We start from the raw sequence: 23835 nt of genomic DNA on the forward strand, positions 1-23835 counted from the left end.
TATCACAGCAACAGAAAGTCGGAGACTGGAATGGGAGAAAGAGAAATAGAAATCGAGAAATCGACTTATACAGTAAATGGGGAAGAATCGATGATGCACGCAACATGTTTGATAAAATGCCTCATCCGCCACTGGAACAAAAATGTACGGACAATTCCAATCTCTCGTAAGTTTCGTTAATTTGAATATTTGATTTGTTGTGATGCGGCTTAGATCTTAATTACACTCGGATGCTCGCTTAGAAATAGATAATTTTTACAATTCGATTCACCCTTAATCTGTCATTTCGTTTTTGAAATCATTGATCCATCGTGATTGGTCTTTATGTGAGCATCTTCGTTTTCTAGATTTGGACTTTGTGGAATATCTAATATTACGTTAGATTTGCCATTGACTCGATAATTGTTTGAAATTTCAATTAGGCTTAGCATTTTAGGGCATGACCGTTTGGAATCTGTGTTTATGTTTGGTGTTTTGGTTTCGTTGCCTTTATTTGTTTCGTGTTTTCATGATGCATCTGAACTGTACTGGTTTTAGGTGTCTGATAATATACTGTACATATGAAGTGATATAGCTGTATTTTTCTTTAGCATGCCAGATGTGGCGTCTAATTTTATATCTAACTGTAACTTCTGTAATTGTGATTGATGATATGGATATGGGTATCAGAGCAGGTTGAAGAGAGCTAGTTTGAGAGTCGACTTTCGGAGGGAGGATCTTTTGGCTGCAGGGCAACAAGAGCAGTAGAAGCAGCAGCAGGTCGGCAATAGAAAGAATGTTTGATTGGCAACAATCAGAAGAAAGAAAGAAAGATAAGAAGAAAAAAGAATGAAGAAAGTAGAAAGAAGAAAGAAGAAAGAGAAAAGACATGAAGAAAGAAGAATGAAGAAAGTAGAAAGAAGAAAGAAGAGAGACAAGAGAGAAGAGGTCGATCATTGTTGGAGCCGATCACCTCCATTGCCGAGAGATAGATTCATTGTAGAGAGTGAAGCAGGAAAAAGGACTCGGTGGTGCTAGGTCTTTGTGATCAGAAGAAAGAAGAAGAAGAAGAAGAAAAAAAACAACACAACTGTGTGACATGTTAGCAGGCAAGAAAGAAGAAAGAAGCAGCAAGCGATCACTTTTGATCGAGAAGGAAAGAAAATTGAAGCAAGGTACAGCAAGAGTCTAAGCAAGATAGAGGAAGATTGAAGCAAGATAGCAAGATCAAACCTAAGTGGTTTGAATAGCAAGTAATAAGATTCGAAGTGACCAAACAAGAAAGTTCGAATCAAGGAAGAAAATAGTAAGTTTAGCAAGATCAAGAGATAAGAACCTTGTAGACTGTTTTAGTTTGTTCACATTAGATATGTACTACAGGCTATATATATAGCCTTTGTTTTCTGAATATGAGAAGTCAGTGTGCAGCAGCTTTGAGTCCAAAGTACTTTCGTATCTCTATATTTGCTTTCTGCATACATATATATTTGTGTTGTGTGAGTGAGAAGGTTGGGACCTGTTCCAACAGTCCTCACTAAGCTTTTTTTTATCTTTCAGGTCAGGCAGTCTCTAAGTTATGTGCCAAGTATCTTCACCAGATGTGTGGAGAGCATAAAGATTCTGGAATCCTTAGGCATGGCTTTCTTGCATCATCTTCAGAAGAGGCAGATTCTATTCAGAATGCATCATTGAAGCAAAATGGGAAATCAGAAGGTCTAAAGAGAAAACAACTTTGGCCCCACATAAGTTTATAAAGATTGATTTTTTCATTTAAATTGTTTTCATTTCTTTGATCTTTTTTTTTTCAATCAATGTTAGCTTCTTGCTCAAAAACTTTGTCCCCACATAAATCGACAGCAGTGGGGTTTGATGACAGGATGTTGCTTCATTCTGAAGTAAGAATTCTTCCCGATATTTCAATTTTCATTTTTTAAAAAAATATATTTTTAATAGTCTTGATGGTTTTATAAATAAAAAACTTTGATGTCATCATTTTTTGATCTTTATAATTTGTAGGTTGAAAGGAAGTCTCTTCCTCATCCAGAAAGACCAGATCGTCTTCGAGCAATTGCTGCCAGCCTGGCAACTGCAGGTGTGTGACTAGGATTCCTTGTCTTTTTTTTAAAAATTTTTTTTTTCATTCTCTAAATTGTCATTTCTGTAAATTTTAGGTATATATCCTGGAAGATGCCAACCGATTTCAGCAAGAGAAATTACACGTGAAGAACTTCAGATGGTAAACATTTCATTCATTAGTTTAAAGTCAACTTGCAATCTTGACTTTCCACTTTCATTGGTATTGGCTATAAAATAAGCTGATTGTGATATACCCTAAACTTTAAAGTAGTGTTTGGTATGAGGGAATCAGGGAGGGAAGGGAATGGAATGGAATGGCTCATTCCATTGGAATGAAAAAAGCTGTTTGTTTTGTTTGATGGAATGGAATGGAATGCACCATTCTTGAAGGAATGTGATTCCTTCTCTTTTGTAAATTCTCATTTTGAAGGAATGGAATGAAAATTTGCAATATAACCCATTTTTATTTATAAAATTTGTAATATTAGAGAACAGTTATTTGGATTCTAATGAGCTTTTATGTTTAATCTTTTAGTTTTGCAAATTAAAATTTTATAAATTAGAAGTGAATAACATATAAAGTAGAGTTAAAACTTAACACTATACAATGTATCTTAATATAATAAAAAATTGATTCCATTCTTACACACCAACCAAACATGATTCTGGAATGTAATGACTGATTCCATTCCATTCTATTGTTTTCAGATCCACTCTCATGAGAATATTGAATCTGTTGAACTCACAAGCCAACATGTTGCTAGGTACATTAAATATCAATTACTTATATAACCTCTTAACATTTTAGTATTTCTCCATTATATTTAAGGTTTATCTAAAAAAAGACCTTATATTTTATGTTTTTTCCGGATTAAACCACAAATTTATTTTTTGCCTGAAAAAGACCTTGTGTTTTTTCATTTTTTTCGAAAAAACCCTCAACCTCCTAAATACTTCCAAATAAACCCTCAACCTTTTTAGTTTTTCTCCAAAAAAAAACCCTCACTCACATTTTACAATTTTTTTGGCAAATACAATGTAAAAAAATAAATTTGAGGTTTAATCTGGAAAAACACAAATATAAAGTCTGTTTTGAGATTAACCCTTGTATTTATTAGCAACAATTGTTTTTCCAACAGTTATTTCACCCCTGATACATATGCAAACAAAGATTTAGCACTTGCTGCCAGGCTGGCAGCAGGGTTATGTGCTGACCTGGCATCAACTATATACTCGGGGCGTGCTAAAAACGGGTTTGCACTGGTAAAAAGAAGTTTCTACCTATAATTCTTCACCTCTCTATTTGTTCCATTAATCTTTATGTTTGATGGATCATGGGTCGTAGGTCATGGGTCATGGGTCAGGTGCGTCCTCCAGGTCATCATGCTGGAGTGAGACAAGCAATGGGATTCTGTCTGCATAACAATGCAGCCATTGCTGCATCAGCAGCACAAGCTGCAGGAGCAAAAAAAGTCTTGATTGTTGATTGGGTAATAATCTTTGTAATTAAAAAAAAAAACTATGAGTTGTAGTTATCTAACCTTATTTATTTACAGGATGTACACCATGGAAATGGAACTCAAGAAATATTTGAGCAGAACAAAACAGTAATTTTATTTTTATTTTTTTTATTCGTGCAATAATTGATACTACTTTCTTCAACTTGTTAATGATATTATTATTATATGGTTAACTCCATATTCTGTATTTTTTTTGGTTTAACCACAGAAATAATTTTTTTCTTGGTTAACCACAAAGAGTTTGTGATATTTAAAAAAAACATAAACACTATAAGTGTTTCCTGGTAATAAATTGCAGGAGGCCATGTAAAATTAACTATCATTCATTCTCCTATAAAAAAAATGAAACTCAACATAAATATAAAACAATATAGTTGATTAATTTATTTTAAATCATAAATAACATTGTAGATTACTATCTGACTATTTCTGATGATACTGGTTTTAATTGTTATAGGTGTTGTATATATCCTTACATAGACATGAAGGTGGAAAATTCTACCCTGGTACAGGCGCTGCCCATGAGGTAAACATAACCCTAATTTTTTTTTCTCTCTCATTTTTTACATCGAGAAGGGTAAAATGGTCATTTCACTCTTATATATGTTATCAGGTGGGTTCCATGGGTGGAGAAGGGTATTGTGTAAATGTTCCATGGAGTCGTGGAGGAGTTTGGGACCATAGTCACAGGATTCGCCAAAGTAGTCACGATCCACGTTCCAAACGGCTCGATCCCAAACGGGGTACGATTGCGTATCGATCGCCGACAGAAACGCCCTCCGGTACGTCATGCTTGCGATCCCACCAATTCTTTAAATCGATACCTGAAACATGAAATTGGAAAATTGAAGCAATAGCAGGGTTTCTTGTAAGATGAGGGTGAATGCATCAGGTATGCCACCTTTGTTTTCCCTTTGTCATGTTTGAATTGTTTGGAATTAGTTATGTTATGTCAATGTATGCTTTATGTTATGTCAATATATATATATATATATATATATATATATATATATAATATATATATATATAAATGACATGTATACATACTCCTGAAATTTCCTATATTTGGCTGAAAACATGCAGACAAACAAATTTGACATATTAGTGCCTTGCAGCCTCTCAAAGTTCTTGCATTCAGGTTATTCTTTTAGAAAGAAAATTGTCAAAGGTGATTGTCAAAGGAGAATTTATTCAAGGGTTTCTTTTAATGTTGTACATGTTTTGTTTTCAATAATAAATATTATGCAATATTAGCAATGTGTTACATTTACTTACTATTGGAATGATTATTTGTATATGACATTAAATTTTATGAAATGGATTATATTTTTTGTATATGATATTTTATTTTCTATTATGAGGCATTAAATTCAAATTTAATTTGAAAATTAGTAAATCTATTAAAAATATTTTTTTAAAACATTTAAAATTATGATACGCAAAAATGTGTGTCATCTTCATTTATGACATGGCCTTTCTTGACAGGGGCTTTCTTGATACGCATTGCGTGTCATTAACACGCGCGTCGTAAGGTTACGACATGCGAATGCGTGTCGTCTTCCTTTATGACAGGGCCTTCCTTGATACGCATTGCGTGTCGTAAACGCGCATCGTAAATGCGCGTTGTAAATGCACGTCGTAAATGCGCTTCGTCTATAGACGACGCGCAATAGCGCGTCGTCTCTCTTTATGACAGGGCCTTCCTTGACGCGCATTTGCGCGTCGTCTGAGCGTTTTACGACGCGCAATGAGCGTCGTAAAAGGCCTTTTTTCTAGTAGTGAATTACATACTGTGATCTGATTTTCACCAGGTTTCAAAAATTTTTTGAATAAATTTTGATTCAGAAAGTTTCCGTGCTTTTTGAAAGTGAAAAATTCTCTTAGATCTAAGGTTATGATTCGATTCTGCATCAGAATTGTTGAATCGAGTGTTCTACTTGATTTTGTGGATCATTTCAGCTAATCGTTTTCAAATTCTCGTTGTTATTTTAAAAATATCTAAAATCTTCATCTATTCGACAATGGCGAACTTCAATCTCAATTCGATGACTTCGTTTTCTCATCTGTTAGGATCATCGACCAAAATTCCAATGCTGATTCCTGAATACTATGATCAGTGGGCTGATCGTATGCAGGATTATTTGAATGGTATTGATGAAGAATTGTGGACATGTATCTCTGGCAATGTCAATCCTCCAACCAATGTTCAACCGATTGGATCATCTTCTGTAAGTTCTGGTATTGAAAATCAAACTGATCGTCTAAATAAATAGGAAAAGAGGTGCATGAGAGAATTGCGAGGAACATGACCTCTAGTTGTGTACAATTATGTAAGGAGTTCTACAACTACAAAAGAAATCAGGAACAATCTGAAAGAGAAATTCCAAGGAGTTGTAGAACTATGAACTAATATCTTTTGATGAGATTGTTAGTTATTTTGAGTCGATTGTTGTATCTGCTAGCAATGAAGCTAAGAAACTGTCCATGGAATTGATAGAGACCAAAAAGCGTTTAGATGCAAAAATAAGTAAAGGTGAATGTTTAGAGTTACAGATTACTAATATCATGTGTGATAGGGATTCTTTATCCAGTGATGTTAAACTATTGTTAGCACAGAGAAACATATATTGTAATTCCGCTAAGAGATTATATGGAAAATTAACAGAGTTGCATCATTCATGTGACATTAGTAAAGAGCAACATATAAAATTACTACCTTTTCTAGAATACGAAGGAGCTAAGATAGATAATGTTTCATATGATTGTGAGAAGATAATTGTTGAATTTGACAAAGTTCCTGATGATAGATATAAATATTGAATTGTCAAGATTGATGAATGTCTTGATACGAATGAATTAGTTATCATAGTGAATGACACTTTGACTAAATCTGAACAAATTCAAATTTTGAAAAAAACTGATGTAACACCTTAAATTTCAAAACAAATTTTCACATTTTTAAAACATATTTTCATTCATCAATATTAAAATTTATCATTGTTTCACATATCAATCCATAAATACAGACCAAGATCATAATGTATAAAATCTCCTCATGTGTGTGTACTGATCATGCCGGCGCCTTCCGCGATCCTCACTGGTACCTGAAACACATAACACAAAACACTGTAAGCATAAATGCTTAGTGAGTTCCCCAAAATATCACAAATAACACATATTAGCCACTCGAGGCTATAACTCTGTGGGCCCTCTTAATCTAACTCTTTGGACCCTCTGGGCTTAACTCTATGGACCTTCCGGTCCTAACTCTATAAACTCTGGAATACACACAACATAAATCACATACAAATAATGCAGTGCAACACATCATATACATATCATACTAGATACTATGTCACATAGCTCTAGTTACCACTCAAGGTAAAGTATAGTGAGAAGACTCACCTCGGATACTCAGTAAACCTCAAACTCTGAAATACTGCACTAGCCTCCGTCTAATCACATAAATAATTACTCTAATTAATACAAATTCTAAAGGCCATGGTAACCCCTCTCTATAAGTTCTCTAAGAAGGGTAAAATACCATTCTACCCCTCTAATGGCTCATAAGTCTAAACATTGACTAAACCTTAAAAGTCAACAAAGTCAACTCTGGTCAACGGTCAAACTTTCACCAGAATCGACGAGTGCACTCAGGCGACTCGGCGAGTCCACACTGGTCCTCTGAAGTCTTCTAAGCCTCACTTGGCTCGACGAGTTCCCTCTGCACTCGCCGGGTTACTCATCAATGAATCGCGGGGCAACCCCGACTTGACTCGTCGAGTCCACTTATGAACTTGGTGAGTTGCTCCCATGTCGACACTGAAATGACCTTCTGAGGTCAGATCTGCTTCCCTAAGCTATAGATCTGGCTTCCCCACGACCAATAACCACATAAAGGTCGAAACTTGACCCACATCCAACGTGTACAAGGCTATCTTTGGCCAAAAGGCTTCTATAATTGTAATATAGAATCTTTTCTTCCTTAAACCAACATAAGCAGATTGGCAAAAGCTCTCTGGACCTCTGTAGGTCCAGATCTGAAGTCCAACACCACAAGGAACCGTGAAATCAACATAACAAGCTCTAAAAGGGGTATAGAAAACCCCAGATCATAGATCTTAACCCAAAACAGAAAGAGAACTCGATTTGGTACCTCAATAGTGTAGATATGGGTTTGAAAACTCTGAATCCATAGCTACCTTGACTTCCTCTTGCTTGGAACAACTTCTCCTTTGCTAGAACACATCAAACGCGATCAATATGGCCTTATCTCTCTATCAACTCGCTCAAGCTCTTAAGGGGTACTCTCTCTGGACAGGTAGCCACATAAGAGGGCTATAACGTCCTTTAAATAGGGCTCAGGCCCGGGGAATTAGGATTTTATCTTACAGCGCGGACTCGTCGAGTCACTTCATTTATCCAGTTATCAATCCCAATCCTACTCGACGATTCTATGCGTCCACTCGTCAAGTCCACCCTTTAAACTCTAAAATAAAAGATAAAATATAATACCTGGATATCCGGATGTTACAATTCTCCCCCACTAGAATCAGACTTCGCCCTCAAAGTCTTACTTAGCAAACAACTCTGGATGCTGCTCACGCATCTCCAACTCTGGCTCCCAAGTCAACTCGGATCCTCTCCGATGTTGCCACTGGACGTGCACCAGGGGTACCTCCTTGTTCCTCAGAATCTTGATCCTCCGATGCACAATCGCGACTGGCCTCTCAACATAATTCAGGCTCGCATCCACCTGAATATCCTCCAATGGTACCACCGCCGATTTGTCGGCTATACACTTCCTCAGCTAAGACACGTGGAAAGTATCATGAATCTGGTTCAGCTCCGCGGGTAGCTCCAAACGATATGCTACCCTGCCCACCCTCGCGGTCACCTTGAACAGACCGATGTACCGGGGCCCCAACTTGCCCCTCTTCCTGAATCAGATCACTCCTTTCCAAGGAGATACCTTCAGGAGTATGGAATCTCCCACCTGAAACTCAAGCTCGGAACGTCGCCTATCTGCATAACTCTTCTGGCGGCTCTGAGCTGTCAACAACCTCTGTCTGACCTGCTGTATCTACTCTGTCGTTTGAAGCACTATCTCAGTACTACCCATCACCCGCTTCCCTACTTCTCCCCAACATATGGGAGTCCGACACCTCCTCCCATACAACAACTCGAATGGAGGCATACCGATACTCGAATGTCGGCTGTTGTTGTAGGAAAACTCAGCAAATGGCAAATACATGTCCCAACTTCCTCCGAAATCCAACACATAAGCCCGAAACATATCCTCGAGCGTCTGAATAGTCTGCTCACTCTGACCGTCCATCTGTGGGTGATATACGGTACTAAAATGCAACCTCGTGCCCAACTCCTCATGGAATTTCTTCTAGAATCTGGAAGTGAAGCGCACATCTCGATCTGACACGATTGAGATCGACACTCCATGTTGCGATACCACCTCCCGCAAAGATAACTCTGCCAATCTGTTAGCAGAAGAGCTCTCACTGATAGCTAGGAAATGAGCGCTCTTCGTCAACCGGTCCGCTATCACCCAAATTGCCTCGATACCCCTCGCAGTCCTCAGCATTTTGGTGATAAAATCCATGGAAATCTGCTCCCATTTCCACTCGAGAACCTCGAGTGGCTGCAACTTGCCATGTAGACACTGGTGCTCGGCCTTAACCTTGTGACAGGTCAAGCACCTTTCAACGAACCATGCAACATCCCTCTTCATAAAGGGCCACCAATAGTCTATCTTCAAATCTAAGTACATCTTAATGGCCCTGGGATGGATCAAGAACCTCGATGTACGCGCCTCCTCCATCAGAATGGAATGTGCCCCACCCTCAAACGGCACCCATACCTGACCCTGGAAAGTCATGAGTCCTCGGCTATCAGCAATGAACTTAGACACCTGCCCTACTACCCGATCTCTCTTGCGGTTCTCCGGTATCATGGCCTCTACCTGGGCCTCCCGAATGGTATCCAATATCTGAGTCATCACCATCAATCTCAAAAAAATATCATGAATCAGGGCACTCTTTGCTCTACGACTCAAAGCGTCGACTACAACGTTAGCCTTGCCCAGGTGGTACAGGATCTCACACTCATTATCCTTTACCACATCCAACCATCTTCTCTGGCGCATATTCAGGTTGGGCTGATCCATCAAATACTTCAAGCTCTTGTGATCCGTGTATATGGTACACCGGACCCCATACAAATAGTGGCGCCAAATCATGAGGGCAAACACCATCGTCCCCAACTCCAGATCGTGAGTGGGATATCTCATCTCATGAGGCTTCAATTGCCTCGATGCGTATGCTATCACATACCCCCTCTGCATTAGCACCGCCCCCAATCCCAATATCAACGCGTCATAATACACCACAAAATCCTCCATCCCTTCTGGAAGGGCTAATACCGGGGCTTCGCATAATCTCTGGCGAAGTGTCTTGAAGGAGGTATACTTCTCTGGACCCCAACTAAAACCCGCGCCCTTCTGGGTCAACCTTGTGAGAGGAATGACAATGTTGGAGAAGTACTTAATAAATCTCCGATAATAGCCGGCCAACCCTAGAAAACTCTTGATCTCGGAGGGGATCTCGGCACTTCCCAACTCATCACTGCCTTTATCTTGGCCGGATCAACCAATATTCAATTCTGGTTAACGAGATGCCCCAGGAACTGGACCTCTCGTAACCAGAAATCACACTTGAAGAATTTGGCGTAAAGCCTCTCCGATCTCAGAACTCTGAGGATCTCCCTCAAATGCTCCTCATGTTGCTCTCTAGATCTCGAATACACCAATATATCATCAATGAACATGATCACTGAACGATCCAGCATTGGCCTGCACACTCTGATCATGAGATCCAAGAACGCCGCCGGTGCATTGGTGAGCACGAAAGGCATCACCACGAACTCGTAATGTCCATAACGAGTCCTGAATGCTGTCTTTTGAATATCCTCCTCGCGCACTCTCATCTGATGATATCCAGACCTCAGATCAATCTTGGAAAACCAAGACGCTCCCTGTAACTGATCGAACAAATCATCGATCATTGGCAAGGGGTAACGGTTCTTGACCGTCAACTAGCTCAACTCCCGCTAATCAGTGCACATCCAGAGTGAACCATACTTTTTCTTGACAAAAAGGATCGGTGCTCCCCACGGCGAGCTACTCGGTAGAATAAATCCCTTCCCCAGCAGCTCCTGAAGCTGCGAGGATAACTCCTGCATTTTTGGAGGCGCAAGGTGATAGGCGCTACCCCCAAAACCAAATGGATATGGAACTCCACCTGTCTCTCAGGAGGCACACTCGAAAACTCCTCGAGGAAAACATTCGGGAACTCGCGCACTATCGTAACCTCATCAATCGATCTCAGTCTCTCCGCACTAACCCTTGCATCCATCATGTAAGCCAAAAACCCACTAGAGCCCTGATATAGACTCTGCCTCGCTCTGGCCGCCGAATAGATTGCTGATCCAGAACGGGTACCCTCGTCGTACACTGTAAGAACTCCCCCACTAGGATCTCATATGGTCACCAGCTGCCGCTCGCAGTCGATAATAGCTCCAAATCTGCTCAACCAGTCCATGCCCACGATGACACATACATCACCCATCGCAATCAGGACCAAATCAATCGAAAAATCAACACCGAAGATATCGAGTACACATCCTCGAATGACATTGGTGGCATACATTGCTCGCTCGTCAGCTATGGAAACTCGCAGAGGTCGACTTAATGCCTCTCGATGGATACTGATGTGCTGACTAAAGGCTAATGAAACAAAAGATCAACTCGCACCCGAGTCAAATAACACCAAGGCAGGTACAGAATTCACAAGAAAAGTACCTACACAGATTATAAAATAAGCACAATATCTCAACATCATAAATAAATACATGAAAGAATACATACCAGCCACGACGTCAGGCGCCGCGCAGACCTCCTTCGCGGTCAACTGGAGGGCTCTCCCATGGGCCTTCGGTGCTTCGGCCTTCACCGAATGACTCTCAGTATCTCGTACAGCAGCAGGGGCAGATCCCTGAGATGCTCCCTGTGCCAACCCCCGCAGTTGAGAACACTCGGCCTTCCGATGTACGGTCTGGTTGCAGTGGAAACAGACTGAGAACCCTATGGGGCAATCCTTGGCCATATGCCCCTCCTTGCCACACTTGTAGAAAGACCCTGCTCTGCAAACCCCCTTGTGACCCTTGCCGCACTTGCTATAAGTGTAGCCATTCTGGTTCCCTGATCTCGAATCGGCAGGCTTAGCCCACTTGGCTGCCGGCTGGGACTGAGCCGTCACAGATCCCTCCCCTGATACTCTGCCTCCTCTCTAGACTGAGACTCCAGCTCTATCTCCCTCTTCCGAGCATTTGCCTGAAGTTTGGCAAATGTCCGGTACGACGAGTTCGCTACGAACTCTCGTATATCCCTCCTCAAAATACTTAGATAGCGACTCATGCGTGCCTGCTCGGTAGACACGTGCTTTGGACAGAACATCATCGTCTCATGGAACATCCTGGTGATCACAGTAACAGACTCAGTACCCTGCTTGAGGGTCATAAACTCCTAGGCCAAATGCTCCCACTCCATCGGGGAAACGTACTCATCATGGAACATGGCGGTAAACCTCTCCCAAGTCACCGCAACAAGCTCAGTAGGCGAATAGTGCGCTATAACAAACTTCCACCAGTCCTTCGCTCCAAAGCGAAGCTGGTTCAGCGCAAAACAAAGTCTCAGATGCTCTGGACATGAACACATATATAAGCTTCCCACAATATCAGAAACCCATCTCATTGCAGCAATAGGATCCTGCGTCCCATCAAACTATGGTAGCTTTGTGTTGCTGAACTCCCGGAACAGCAATGAATCACTACCCTGAGGTCTGGCAGCAGCAACAACTTTTTGGATTAATGTCTAAGTCCATAACTATAATTGGTAAGACTTGACCTGACCCAAGATGGTCCATTTGGGTTGCATGGCATCATGCACTTGGATAGACTATAATGAGAGAAATAAGACACTTATGGTTATTAGTATATTATAAGTTCTAGTATATTAATAATAAGAATAATAAGATTATTTAATTAGTATTGATCAAGAATTAATCTAGGATTAATTAAGTGATCAAAAGAAGACTAATTAAATATATGGGTTGATTGTGTAAATCATCCATACTTGTATAGTGGGCTAATGCTCCATGGATAATCAAGTTGGGCTAAAACCCATAGGATGGTCCATGGATGCTCCATGGTGTATTTGTACCCATGGATCATGGAAATGAAAGGCCATGTCAATTAGGGTTTACATGGTGTAACCCTAACTATATAAGCATCTTATTCTTGACCAAAATCGGCCACTAGAGAGAGTAAGAAAGGGCTAGCCGATTTTCATGAAGTGTAGATTTCTCTCAAGTCATTCCATGTGTATTTGGTGTTGTGTGAACCATTTGAGGTGTCACACTTGGGGCACTAAGCACTCAAGCTTCATGAAGACTTTCTACATCAAAGAGGTATGTATTCTATCTTGTTACACTCATTGTTTTGTATGCTAGATTAGGATAATACCTTGGAAGTTCTTATTTGCATGTATAATAGAGAAAACATAGATCCAAGGTATTTAGGGTTGCATGTACACTTAGGAGTGTTAGAATGCTCAAAACTCAACAGTGGTATCAGCGCCTAGGCTTGCTTTCACTTATACTTGATGCAAATAGATTTTCCGAAGCCAAGAAACTGTCAGAGCCCAAAACTAGACGAGTTCTGGTAGAAAACTCGACGAGTTCATGTTTTAGAGCATGAACTCGACGAGTTCCATGAAGAACTCGACGAGTTTGGCCTCCAGACAGCATATCTTTGTGTTTCTTGGCTGGAATTGGACTAGGAACATTACCCTAAGATGTTTTTGAACTTATAAACTTGTTTTTGATGTGGTAATGTTCATGCTAATCCAATTTCAAAGATAATTTTCAATAGATCCATGTTTTGTATTAGTTTAAGGTTTAGACTAATTACATGAAAAAGTTTGATTTGAATTATCTTGTTCTTATGAGTTGCTTAGATTAATAGAAAGTTGAGTGAAATAGTTGTTTTCAATCCAAATTAATCTAAGAGGTGATTCTAAAATGTGCTTTTGTAACTTGTCCTCAAGTTATATGAAAAGTCACATTTAAGTTTCATAAAACTCATAAAAGTTGGCAATGGTTACAAAAGATGAAGAGTCTTGTCCTTAAGTTATGGAGGTTCAAGAGTCACTTCATTAATAAATAAATAAATAAAGTGTAACCTTAATTAATTCCATAAGTTATAAAATAAAGAAAAGTAATTCTTTTATTAGTTTAAAGTCTTCCATAACTTGTCCTCAAGTTATGGAACTTGAAGAGTTTTTGGATTAAAACTACTTTAAACACATAAATCATGGAATTAATTAGTTTTGAATATTTTCAAAACATGCCCTCAAGTTTTGGAATTTGAAAACTTTTCTCTTATGAATACTTTAATTCCAAGTTAGCCCTTAGAATTTTAAAAGTTCAAATTCAACCCTTATACTTTATAATATTATAAGTTAATAATATATATATGTATAAGAGTAAAGTCAGTCTTACCGCTAGTACGCCTCATTCACGAAGCCGGTCTATAAGGTGGGTATAAGGTTGTTGCCTATAAAATGGCAAATTAATGGGTGTCCACTCTCACCCACCGCTTGCTTGACTGGTGGAGGGTCGTTAGCCAAACGGGTTTGATAGGACTAGAATTTTCCCTTCATTAAAAGTATTAATGATAAATACTAAGTAACTAAACTCTTAGTAATACCCAATCTTAGTTACTTAGGAAAATGTGAATAAGGTGCTAATCCATGAAATTTACACTTTGCACTTTGTTTAAGTCGGTTAGTGGAGCGTGTGTGGTTAACCAGCACACAAACTCGATTTAACAAGGTAGGCAAAGGGTAACTTAATGTTTATCATAGTATCGATGGAGCGTGTGTGGTTAACCGGCACATCGATTGAGGGGTAAACACTTAAGGGTACCAAGTAATTTGCATGGTTACTTCACACCTTGTTTTGTGATCCTCGGCATCCCAATCACAAAACCTGAAGGGCACACTCGAGATTGAAACATGCCATTGAACAGTTCAATGAATCTCAAAGATCTAGGATTTCAAAACCAATTAAAACCTAATAATACATTTCATTTATCTTGGTGGAAATTGGAGAATCGTCATTCACCTACCTTCAAATATTTTATAGCTTGGATTATAGCATACCTCTTCTAAGTTATAAAATAGTTTGTTGGGTCCTAGCCTTAATATTTCATATTGGGTGTCATATTAAGGACTTAAGATCAACTATCTTGAATGTCTCCCAAAAGATGTCTGGTTTAGACATTTATGATCTTCCCAAATCTCTTGAAACAAGCTTTCCTAAATGAAGATGATGTCCCATGGATATCATACTTCTTCACCTCTTCAAATTATTCTCTCTAACCCACAAGTTCTTGAAAAGTTTAAGGTCACTCAATCCCTATTGGCAAGGCAAGGTCTAGGTGTGACCACATCTTGGAGATGTAGTCACATATTGACAAGCCGGGAGAGTTGGGTGTCAAAGTCTTGAGAAAGTTGGTGGTTCAATCACTTTCTAAGTCACATAGTGAGTTCCTTTGGGACACCTATGAAACAGACTATGACAAGACCCTTAATGATCTTATCTATTTGTTAAGATCAACTTCCTTAAAAACTTGATGGACATTGACAATAGTGACACAGGAAATCCAGAAAAGTATTCTCTTCCTAATGGAAAGGGATCGGTCATAGTCAACTCGGTTGACCAAATGGTAAAGAGAAAAGCTAAGTCTGTGATAGTCCCGTGTACCATTATCAAAGGGTCCATATGTTTATATTGCCAAAGAAAGGGGCATTGGTTGCGAAGTTGCCAAATTTACCTAAGGATGTTAATGTCAATAAGTTTGACACTACTTCAGGTCAATTCCACTATCTAACTCTTCTAAGCTTCTAATATGAGATTCTTGATACATGATGTGACTGGGTCACATGTTGATGTTTTAAGAATCAAAGAAAAGTAAAGAAACTTAAAGAAAGAATATGCTGAATCTGATCGCGTAGATGGATTTCTATCGCATGGTTTGAATATCGGAATCTTGAGCTACTTCTTAGGAGTTATGATATATTGCTTAGGAATGGATAGCAACAAAGTTTTCATGTGCTTTTGCATTGTAAGGATAAGTTTTTCCGCAAAGTTTAAAATAAAAGAAAATTTTGATTTTATTTATTTTAAAATATCCTTACAATGGCATTTGAGGAAAAATTGTTGCTTATATGATTCCATTAATAGCAAGAGTGGAAATATGAAATTGATTATTTCATTTGTGGTAATGTCTAAATTTACCAAATAAGGAAAGATTCTCATCACCCATGTTTCAATTGGACCGGAACTTGGAATCATGCAAGTTGTATAGCATGATGAATGAGAACTTTCAAGTATTGGAAAACTAAGACTAATTACTTGTTCACATGGATGTGTGAGTCAAGTGAAGGACTAAGGGATCGAGTACAAATTCTTGTGCACTGGTCAAGTCCACCACAAAAGATTGATAAAACTATTCGTCATAGTTTACTAAAGCTCAGTAAATATGATTATACTTACAAGCTTAAGTGTAATTCTGAGACATTGGAAAAAGGTTCCAATGTATGACAAAGCGAATAAGAAGAATCAACTTAGGAAGAAAGATAAAAGTCTCTCAAATCTGAAAAGATGGGAGAGTACTTTAGTATCAGTTTTTGTGATCATCTTAATGATTAAGAAACCATATCAAAATTAGTTCTCTAAGGAAATCTAAGAAGAGGAACTTGAACTGTTGAAATGGTTAAATCAAGAAGATGAGTCATACTTCGTTCCAATACAAGTCTTAGAGTCATACTCCAAGACTGTAACTTGAGTCACATGTCTCAAAGAAGGTTTAAAACACTTGTCAAATATAAGAGTAAAAGTTTTCTACCCTTGTACATTTGAAATTGGTAAGTTGTGATGTTTTGGATAAAATAAAGACCAACTAAGACCAATTGTGTGAAGTGTTTGTCTTGATTAGAATCCGCACTATCTCTTGGATATTTGACAAGGGAGTCTTATAGGTCAAGAGGACAGTGGGAGTCTTAAAGGTCTTGAAAGTCTCAAGAACTAATCAAGAATAGAACCTGAAGTTCTTCACTAGCACACGACTTGAGGTTTATAACCTATCGTGTTGACATAGTCTATGCCCATTCCAGTTGATGTTGGATTTGCATATGAGTTCTTAGAGTTCTCGATGTGTTGCACAACAACTTGGAAGCAATGGCAGGCCCTTGAGCTGCCAGGTGGCAAGAAGTTAAGATTGAGTTCAATCCATATGAGTTTGGATTTGTCACTGTCCTTGTCTTGTGACTATGGTTTTGACAATTCACATGGATATGAACACATACACCATTAAATCTAAGTGTCATAAGGTTTCTCTCCGATTCATGAAAATGATGGTGAGGAAACACTTTCACTAAGTAGATTTTAGCTAGATAGCAATTATGATATTTGCATTCTCAAATTCGTTAGTGGAGCGTGTGTGGTTTACCGGCACACTAACCTGGACTTGTGAGAAGTGGCAAAAAGGTCTAACCATTATGAGTACGGCATCCCTCTTCATAATTGTTTAGACACACAAGTGTGCTATCTAAGGGAAGGTGTATGATTTTGATAAAGTTTTATCAAAACAATCTAGTATCAGAAATCTGAACTTTGGTAAGAAAGTCAGCTGATTTCTAAGTACATGTCAAAGCTAGTGGGAGCATAAGTGTTATGCTAATAATCATCATGTTAGTGGGAGCATGATAATTGTGATAAGTATTGCAAGTTGGCAATGTTAATTATAGAAAACAAAAGTTTCAATTGGGAAAGAGTTGTTTTGCTATAATTAAGGGAGAGGAAATTATACTTCATCTCAAAGCTATAAGCTTAGATCGTGAGGTTTTAATCATTTAGTTAAGGATATATATATATATATATATATATATATATATATATATATATGAATTTCATGTTGGAATGGCTCAACATAAGGAAATTCTGTATATGGGTCCATTATTTGCGTTCTAAAATTCTATTATGATTACGACATCCCTTTTCATAATCTGAATTATGAGAACTTGGCAAATTGAAATGGAAATATTATAGAAAAAGACTAGTTTAGTCTTTATGTGAGATATCATGAATCGTGTCCCATATGCTTCGGATATAGGATCGATTACATGTGCTATATTCATCCATTCTAAAATTTTCCAAATGTCGTGGGCATTAAGAAGGGAAAAGCTTTAGAAATGGATATGACTAAAAGGATTACACAATTGTCGAGGACAATCTAAGGCTTACCAAAGATTAGGTGCTCAAGGACAGTTGGAAGTATAGTGATAATTCTGGAAGGACCATATTGACATAATCTGTAAGGAGGCAACTCCTATTCAAAAGTAATAGTCAAAATGGAATCTGGAAATGTTTCAAAGTTAGAATTTTTCAATCTGTTTAAGATTAGGAAACTTAATGCAAGAAGGATGTTTCCAAGGAGTCCTTTGGAATTCTCTGTAATGATTGTTGTCAAGTCTTTCTGACTCTATGCATAATCATTACAAGAGGATCAATGCATATAAGTTTAGAACCTAACAGATTTCAGTAAATGACATGAATTTGGAATTCTTGTATTTGTAGTAAGGATTTGGCAGTGTGAAAAGAGAATCATTGAAGTTATGTTCAATGGATCTAGTTCACAAAGTGAATATCATAGACAAACATAGTATGCATAATTGGTGTATGGCATGACTAGTGTTTAGAAAACATAGTGTACATGCTTGGAGCATGGGACAACTATTGTTTTAAATTCAAGAATAAAGTTGATAGTTGAAACAGTATACAATGAATAATGTGTAATCATATGGTGATAAATAAAAGGTGTTTTATTTATGTTCATAGGTTTTGATACCATATTGGATTCAATTATTATTGTGTTTCACTTTGCATGTTTTGACTTCCCGAATAAACTTCATGAGTGCTCATAAGTTCTGAGTATTGGATTCAACCCGAGCTCATTGGAATCACTTCATGGACTTTATCACGAGTGATCATGAGACGATAATATCTTATATTCTTCAAACCTAGAGATATGAGTTGTTATTATGAGTTGGTTGTACATTGATTGCACGAAAACGCATTTGGTAACTTGGTGCTATAAAACGTGCCTTTGTGTATGATTCAATAAGTAGTAGAACAAGCCATATGAGTCGAAGTTTATCCATTCCTTTTACCTTCAGGATAATAGCGATATCTGTGGGCCCCTCGATGATTTGATGATGACAAATGGAAGTGCTCGGCCAGGCCAGGACTGATTTGATTTGTTCAATTAGTCGGCCGTCATAAATCGGAAATCGGGAAACAACAAATGGACAGAGAGAATGATTATAATCCATGTCTCAGTCCATACGATATCTAGAATGGAGGAATATATGATCCCTTATCTAATGGACAAGTCACTGACAAAGGTCAGAGTTCATCTACAAGGTCAGAGTTCGACATAAGCTTTTGAGAGTTACGATTGCCAGTTGGTTCCTGAAGTCATACGCAATATTAGTTTTAGACTTATCCAAGTGGGAGACTGTTGGATTAATGTCTAAGTCCATAACTATAATTGGTAAGACTTGACCTGACCCGACATGGTCCATTTGGGTTGCATGGCATCATGCACTTGGATAGACTATAATGAGAGAAATAAGACACTTATGGTTATTAATATATTATTGATCAAGAATTAATCTAGGATTAATTAAGTGATCAAAAGAAGACTAATTAAATATATGGGTTGATTGTGTAAATCATCCATACTTGTATAGTGGGCTAATGCTCCATGGATAATCAAGTTGGGCTAAAACCCAAAGGATGGTCCATGGATGCTCCATGGTGTATTTGTACCCATGGATCATGGAAATGAAAGGCCATGTCAATTAGGGTTTACATGGTGTAACCCTAACTATATAAGCATTTTATTCTTGACCAAAATCGGCCACTAGAGAGAGTAAGAAAAGGCTAGCCGATTTTCATGAAGTGTAGATTTCTCTCAAGTCATTCCATGTGTATTTGGTGCTGTGTGAACCATTTGAGGTGTCACACTTGGGGCACTAGGCACTCAAGCTTCATGAAGACTTTCTACATCAAAGAGGTATGTATTCTGTCTTGTTATACTCATTGTTTTGTATGCTAGATTAGGATAATACCTTGGAAGTTCTTATTTGCATGTATAATAGAGAAAACATAGATCCAAAGTATTTAGGGTTACATGTACACTTAGGAGTGTTAGAATGCTCAAAACTCAACACAACTGTGGTGGCTGCAGCGGCTGCAGCCTCGGTAACCGCTGTGTATCTCTGATCAAAAGTCTCAATCAACATGGTCTTAATAGACCCGAACATCTCTGGAATCTCTACGCGGATAGCCATAGCCACCTCCTCATGGATCATCTGGCGGAGCTCCTCATCACTCACCCTACTGGTCTCTGGTCTGTGGCGTGTCATAAGCGTGATTCTTACTTGGTATGCGCACTCGATAACTCAACCCTACTTGTTTCGTGGTAACCCAAGGATTCTTACTTAGGATGCGCACTGCTCTGGTGTCTTCAGTAGTACGGGCCCAATACTACCTTCCACACCACACCGGTATTCACCCAAAGTCCTCCTCCTAGGATCCCAAATCCCAAGTACTCTACTCTCACTATGCATAATCTACTCTCTAGCAGATCTCTCATAAGCTCCTTGCTCCTATCTACTCACTCTCAAGCATCTCTTAGCAGCAACACCATAGGCTAAGGCATCACAAATCAGGCCACTCTAGTCCTAATAAGAATACCTAGCGTACTCTAGCATGTATAACATATCATCATATATCTCATAACACGTAATATAAGGGTATTTTGGGAAATCACCGTTCGGGTGCTGGGTGATCGTACACACTGCTCTACTCTCCTCTTTTCAAATCCTTTTTACTCCTTTAGAAAAATTCTGTTTTTGTTTTTCAAAAATTTCCTCAAATCCTCAGTTTGAGTTCCTATGCACTTGAAGGTGCATCCGAATCCCTCAAACCAAGGCTCTGATACCAACTTGTAACAACGTAAACTTCAAAACAATTTTTCACATTTTTAAAACATATTTTCATTCATCAATATTATAAAATCTCATTATTTCACATATCAATCCATAAATACAACCCAAGATCATAATGTATAAAATCACCTCATGTGTGTGTACTGATCATGCCGACGCCTTCCCGCGATCCTCACTGGTACCTGAAACACATAACACAAAACACTGTAAGCATAAATGCTTAGTGACTTCCCCAAAATACCACACAGAACACATATTAGCCACTCGAGGCTATAACTCTGTAGGCCCTCTAGCCCTAACTCTGTGGATCCTCTAGCCCTAACTCTGTGGACCTTCCTGTCCTAACTCTGTAAACTCTGGAATACACACAGCATAAATCACATAAAAATAATGCAGTGCAACACATCGTATACATAGCATACAAGATACTCTGTCACATAGCTCTAGTTACAACTCAAGGTAAAGTATAGTGAAAAGACTCACCTCAGATACTCGGTAAACCTCGAACTCTGAAATACTGCACTAGCCTCCGTCTAATCACATAAATAATTACTTTAATTATTACATCTTCTAAAGGCCAGGCTAACCCCTCTCTATAAGTTCTCTAAGAAGGGTAAAAGACCATTCTACCCCTCTAATGGCTCATAATTCTAAACATTGACTAAACCCTAAAAGTCAACAAAGTCAACTCCGATCAACGGTCAAACTTTGACCAGACTCATCGAGTGCACTCAAGCGACTCGGCGAGTCCATACTGGTCCTCTAAAGTCTTCTATGCCTCACTTGCCACGACGAGTTCCCTCTCCAATCGCCGAGTTACTCAACAACGAATCGTGGGGTAACCCCGACTTGACTTGTCGAGTCCACTTATGAACTTGGTGAGTTGCTCCCATGTCGACACTGAAATGACCTTCTGAGGTCAGATCTGCTTCCCTAAGCTATAGATCCGGCTTCCCCACGACCAATAACCACGTAAAGGTCGAAACGTGACCCACATGCAACGTGTACAAGGCTATCTTTGGCCAAAAGGCTTCTATAATTGTAATATAGACTCTTTTCTTCCTTAAACCAACATAAGCAGATTGGGGAAAGCTCTCTGGACCTCTATAGGTCCAGATCTGAAGTCCAACACCACAAGGAACCGTGAAATCAACATAACAAGCTCTAAAAGGGGTATAGAAAACCCCGGATCATAGATCTTAACCCAAAACAGAAACAGAACTCGATTTGGTACCTCAATAATGTAGATCTGGGCTTGAAACTCTGGATCAACAGCTCCCTTGATCTCCCCTTGCTTGGAACAACTTCTTCTTTGCTAGAACACACCAAATTCGATCAGTATGGCCTTATCTCTCTATCAACTCGCTCAAGATCTTAAGGGGTACTCTTCCTGGACAGGTAGCCGCCCAAGAGGGCTATAAGCTCCTTTAAATAGGGCCTAGCCCCGGGGAATTAGGGTTTCATCTTACAGCACAGACTCGTCGAGTCCCGCCCCCCTTCCGACTTGTCGAGTCCGTTCATTAATCCAATCATCAATCGCGACCCTACTCGACGAGTCTATGCGTCAACTCGTCGATTCCACCCTTTAAACTCAAAAATAAAAGATAAAATATAATACTTGGATATCCAGATGTTACAATTGAGAATTCAACACCTGATTCGCAATTTATTTTTGTTGATATTGAAGATAATTCTGACAATATTAGTGAAAATGGGTGGAAAAATCGAAAATTGAAAAAGAAATTACCAAACCAGTTGTCGTGGAAAATGCAAATGTTGTCAAACTAAACTCCAAGGAATTCAAAGATCAAATTGACAAATTTTCGAAATAAAATCACATTTCAAAAAGACAAGCAAGAAAGAAAATGTTTTGGCAAACTATTGAGTCTCAAAAGATGTCAAATGATACGACAAAATTTGTTAAGACTGTGAATTCAACAAATTCTTCAAACAAAAAGAAAAATTTTGCGAAAACAAAGAAATATTGGTCTGAATCACAATCTACCAAAATTGTTTTCAAAGCTAAAAATTCATCTTTTTCAACAAATAAACCAATTTCATTTCAATCCAATAATTCAAGGTCTGAAGTGAATAAACAACCAAAGTTTTCGAAAGTTTCAAAAACTACCATTCCAAGGAAATTTTCAAATGATTCAAAACCATCAAAAATATTTTCTCAATGTCAACATTTTAAATCGACTTTTAATACAACATATCTCAATCCTTTATAACAAAACCAAAAGTTGATTTCATTCCTCAAAAGCCAAATTTTCCTAATCACATGAAGAAACAAACCTTGAAAATTTCGTATGAAAAAGGTTTAACTTCAAGAAATAACATTGATCATTGGTTTAAAGGAAAAGGAAAAATGCATCACTCGAGCAAATACTCAAAGGAGCAGATTAACGAAGCCTATGAGAAGTATGTGAATACTTCATCAACCAGAAGTTCATCTTCTAAGGATTCGAGCATCTCAATCAAAGCATGGAAACCGGTTACAAAAGCGAAGATTGTTCAATCACAAACTAAGAATGCGAAGGGTAATGTCAGTGAACATCCGAAACCAACAAAATCTTATGTTTCGGTTCCTTTAAATGAAGATGTGGACTTAATCAATAGTTTCAAAATCAAAGTTTGTGATTTGGTTAAAAGTTGGCATGACACATAAACAAGGTCATCCAATCATGATCGATTCGAAAATTGTCGAACCACTAGAACTCTTGCATATTGATTTGTGTGGGCCATCGACATTCTCGACACTCAACAAGAAACAGTATATTTTCGTAATTGTTGATGATTTTTCAAGATTCACGTGGGTTTATTTTCTCATGCTTAAATCCGAAGTTGAAAAAATCATGATTGACTTTATGAAGAAGATGGAAACCACAATAAAGAAAATTGTTCAAAAAATTAAAAGTGATCATGGAACTGAATTTAAGAAAAATGTTCTTGTTTCATTTTTGGTGGACAAAGGAATTTCGCATAATTTTTCATCTCCATATACACCACAAAAAAATGGTGTCGTACAACGAAGAAATAGATCTCTATGCG

The 23835-nt window shown here is 38.3% G+C and overlaps 1 protein-coding gene and 1 long non-coding RNA gene across 2 annotated transcripts; both read left to right on the forward strand.

Moving 5' to 3' along the window:
• Positions 1-828: 828 nt before the first annotated feature.
• Positions 829-4410, forward strand: LOC111899061 (histone deacetylase 15). The gene is made up of 12 exons (XM_052767893.1): positions 829-985; positions 1089-1154; positions 1537-1692; positions 1798-1874; positions 1996-2071; positions 2151-2215; positions 2764-2819; positions 3195-3318; positions 3420-3545; positions 3612-3662; positions 4033-4101; positions 4189-4410. Exons 1-12 carry the CDS (start codon positions 829-831, stop codon positions 4408-4410), a joined length of 1245 nt encoding a protein of 414 aa, XP_052623853.1.
• Positions 4411-4431: 21 nt separating this feature from the next.
• LOC128129320 (uncharacterized) lies at positions 4432-4910 on the forward strand. Its single transcript, XR_008227163.1, has 2 exons — positions 4432-4467; positions 4659-4910. It is a non-coding gene; the product is annotated as an uncharacterized LOC128129320 (long non-coding RNA).
• The last annotated feature ends 18925 nt before the right edge of the window (positions 4911-23835 follow it).

The sequence above is a fragment of the Lactuca sativa genome, chromosome 9 (genome assembly GCF_002870075.4).
Source record: "Lactuca sativa cultivar Salinas chromosome 9, Lsat_Salinas_v11, whole genome shotgun sequence".
Classification (NCBI taxonomy): Eukaryota; Viridiplantae; Streptophyta; class Magnoliopsida; order Asterales; family Asteraceae; genus Lactuca; species Lactuca sativa.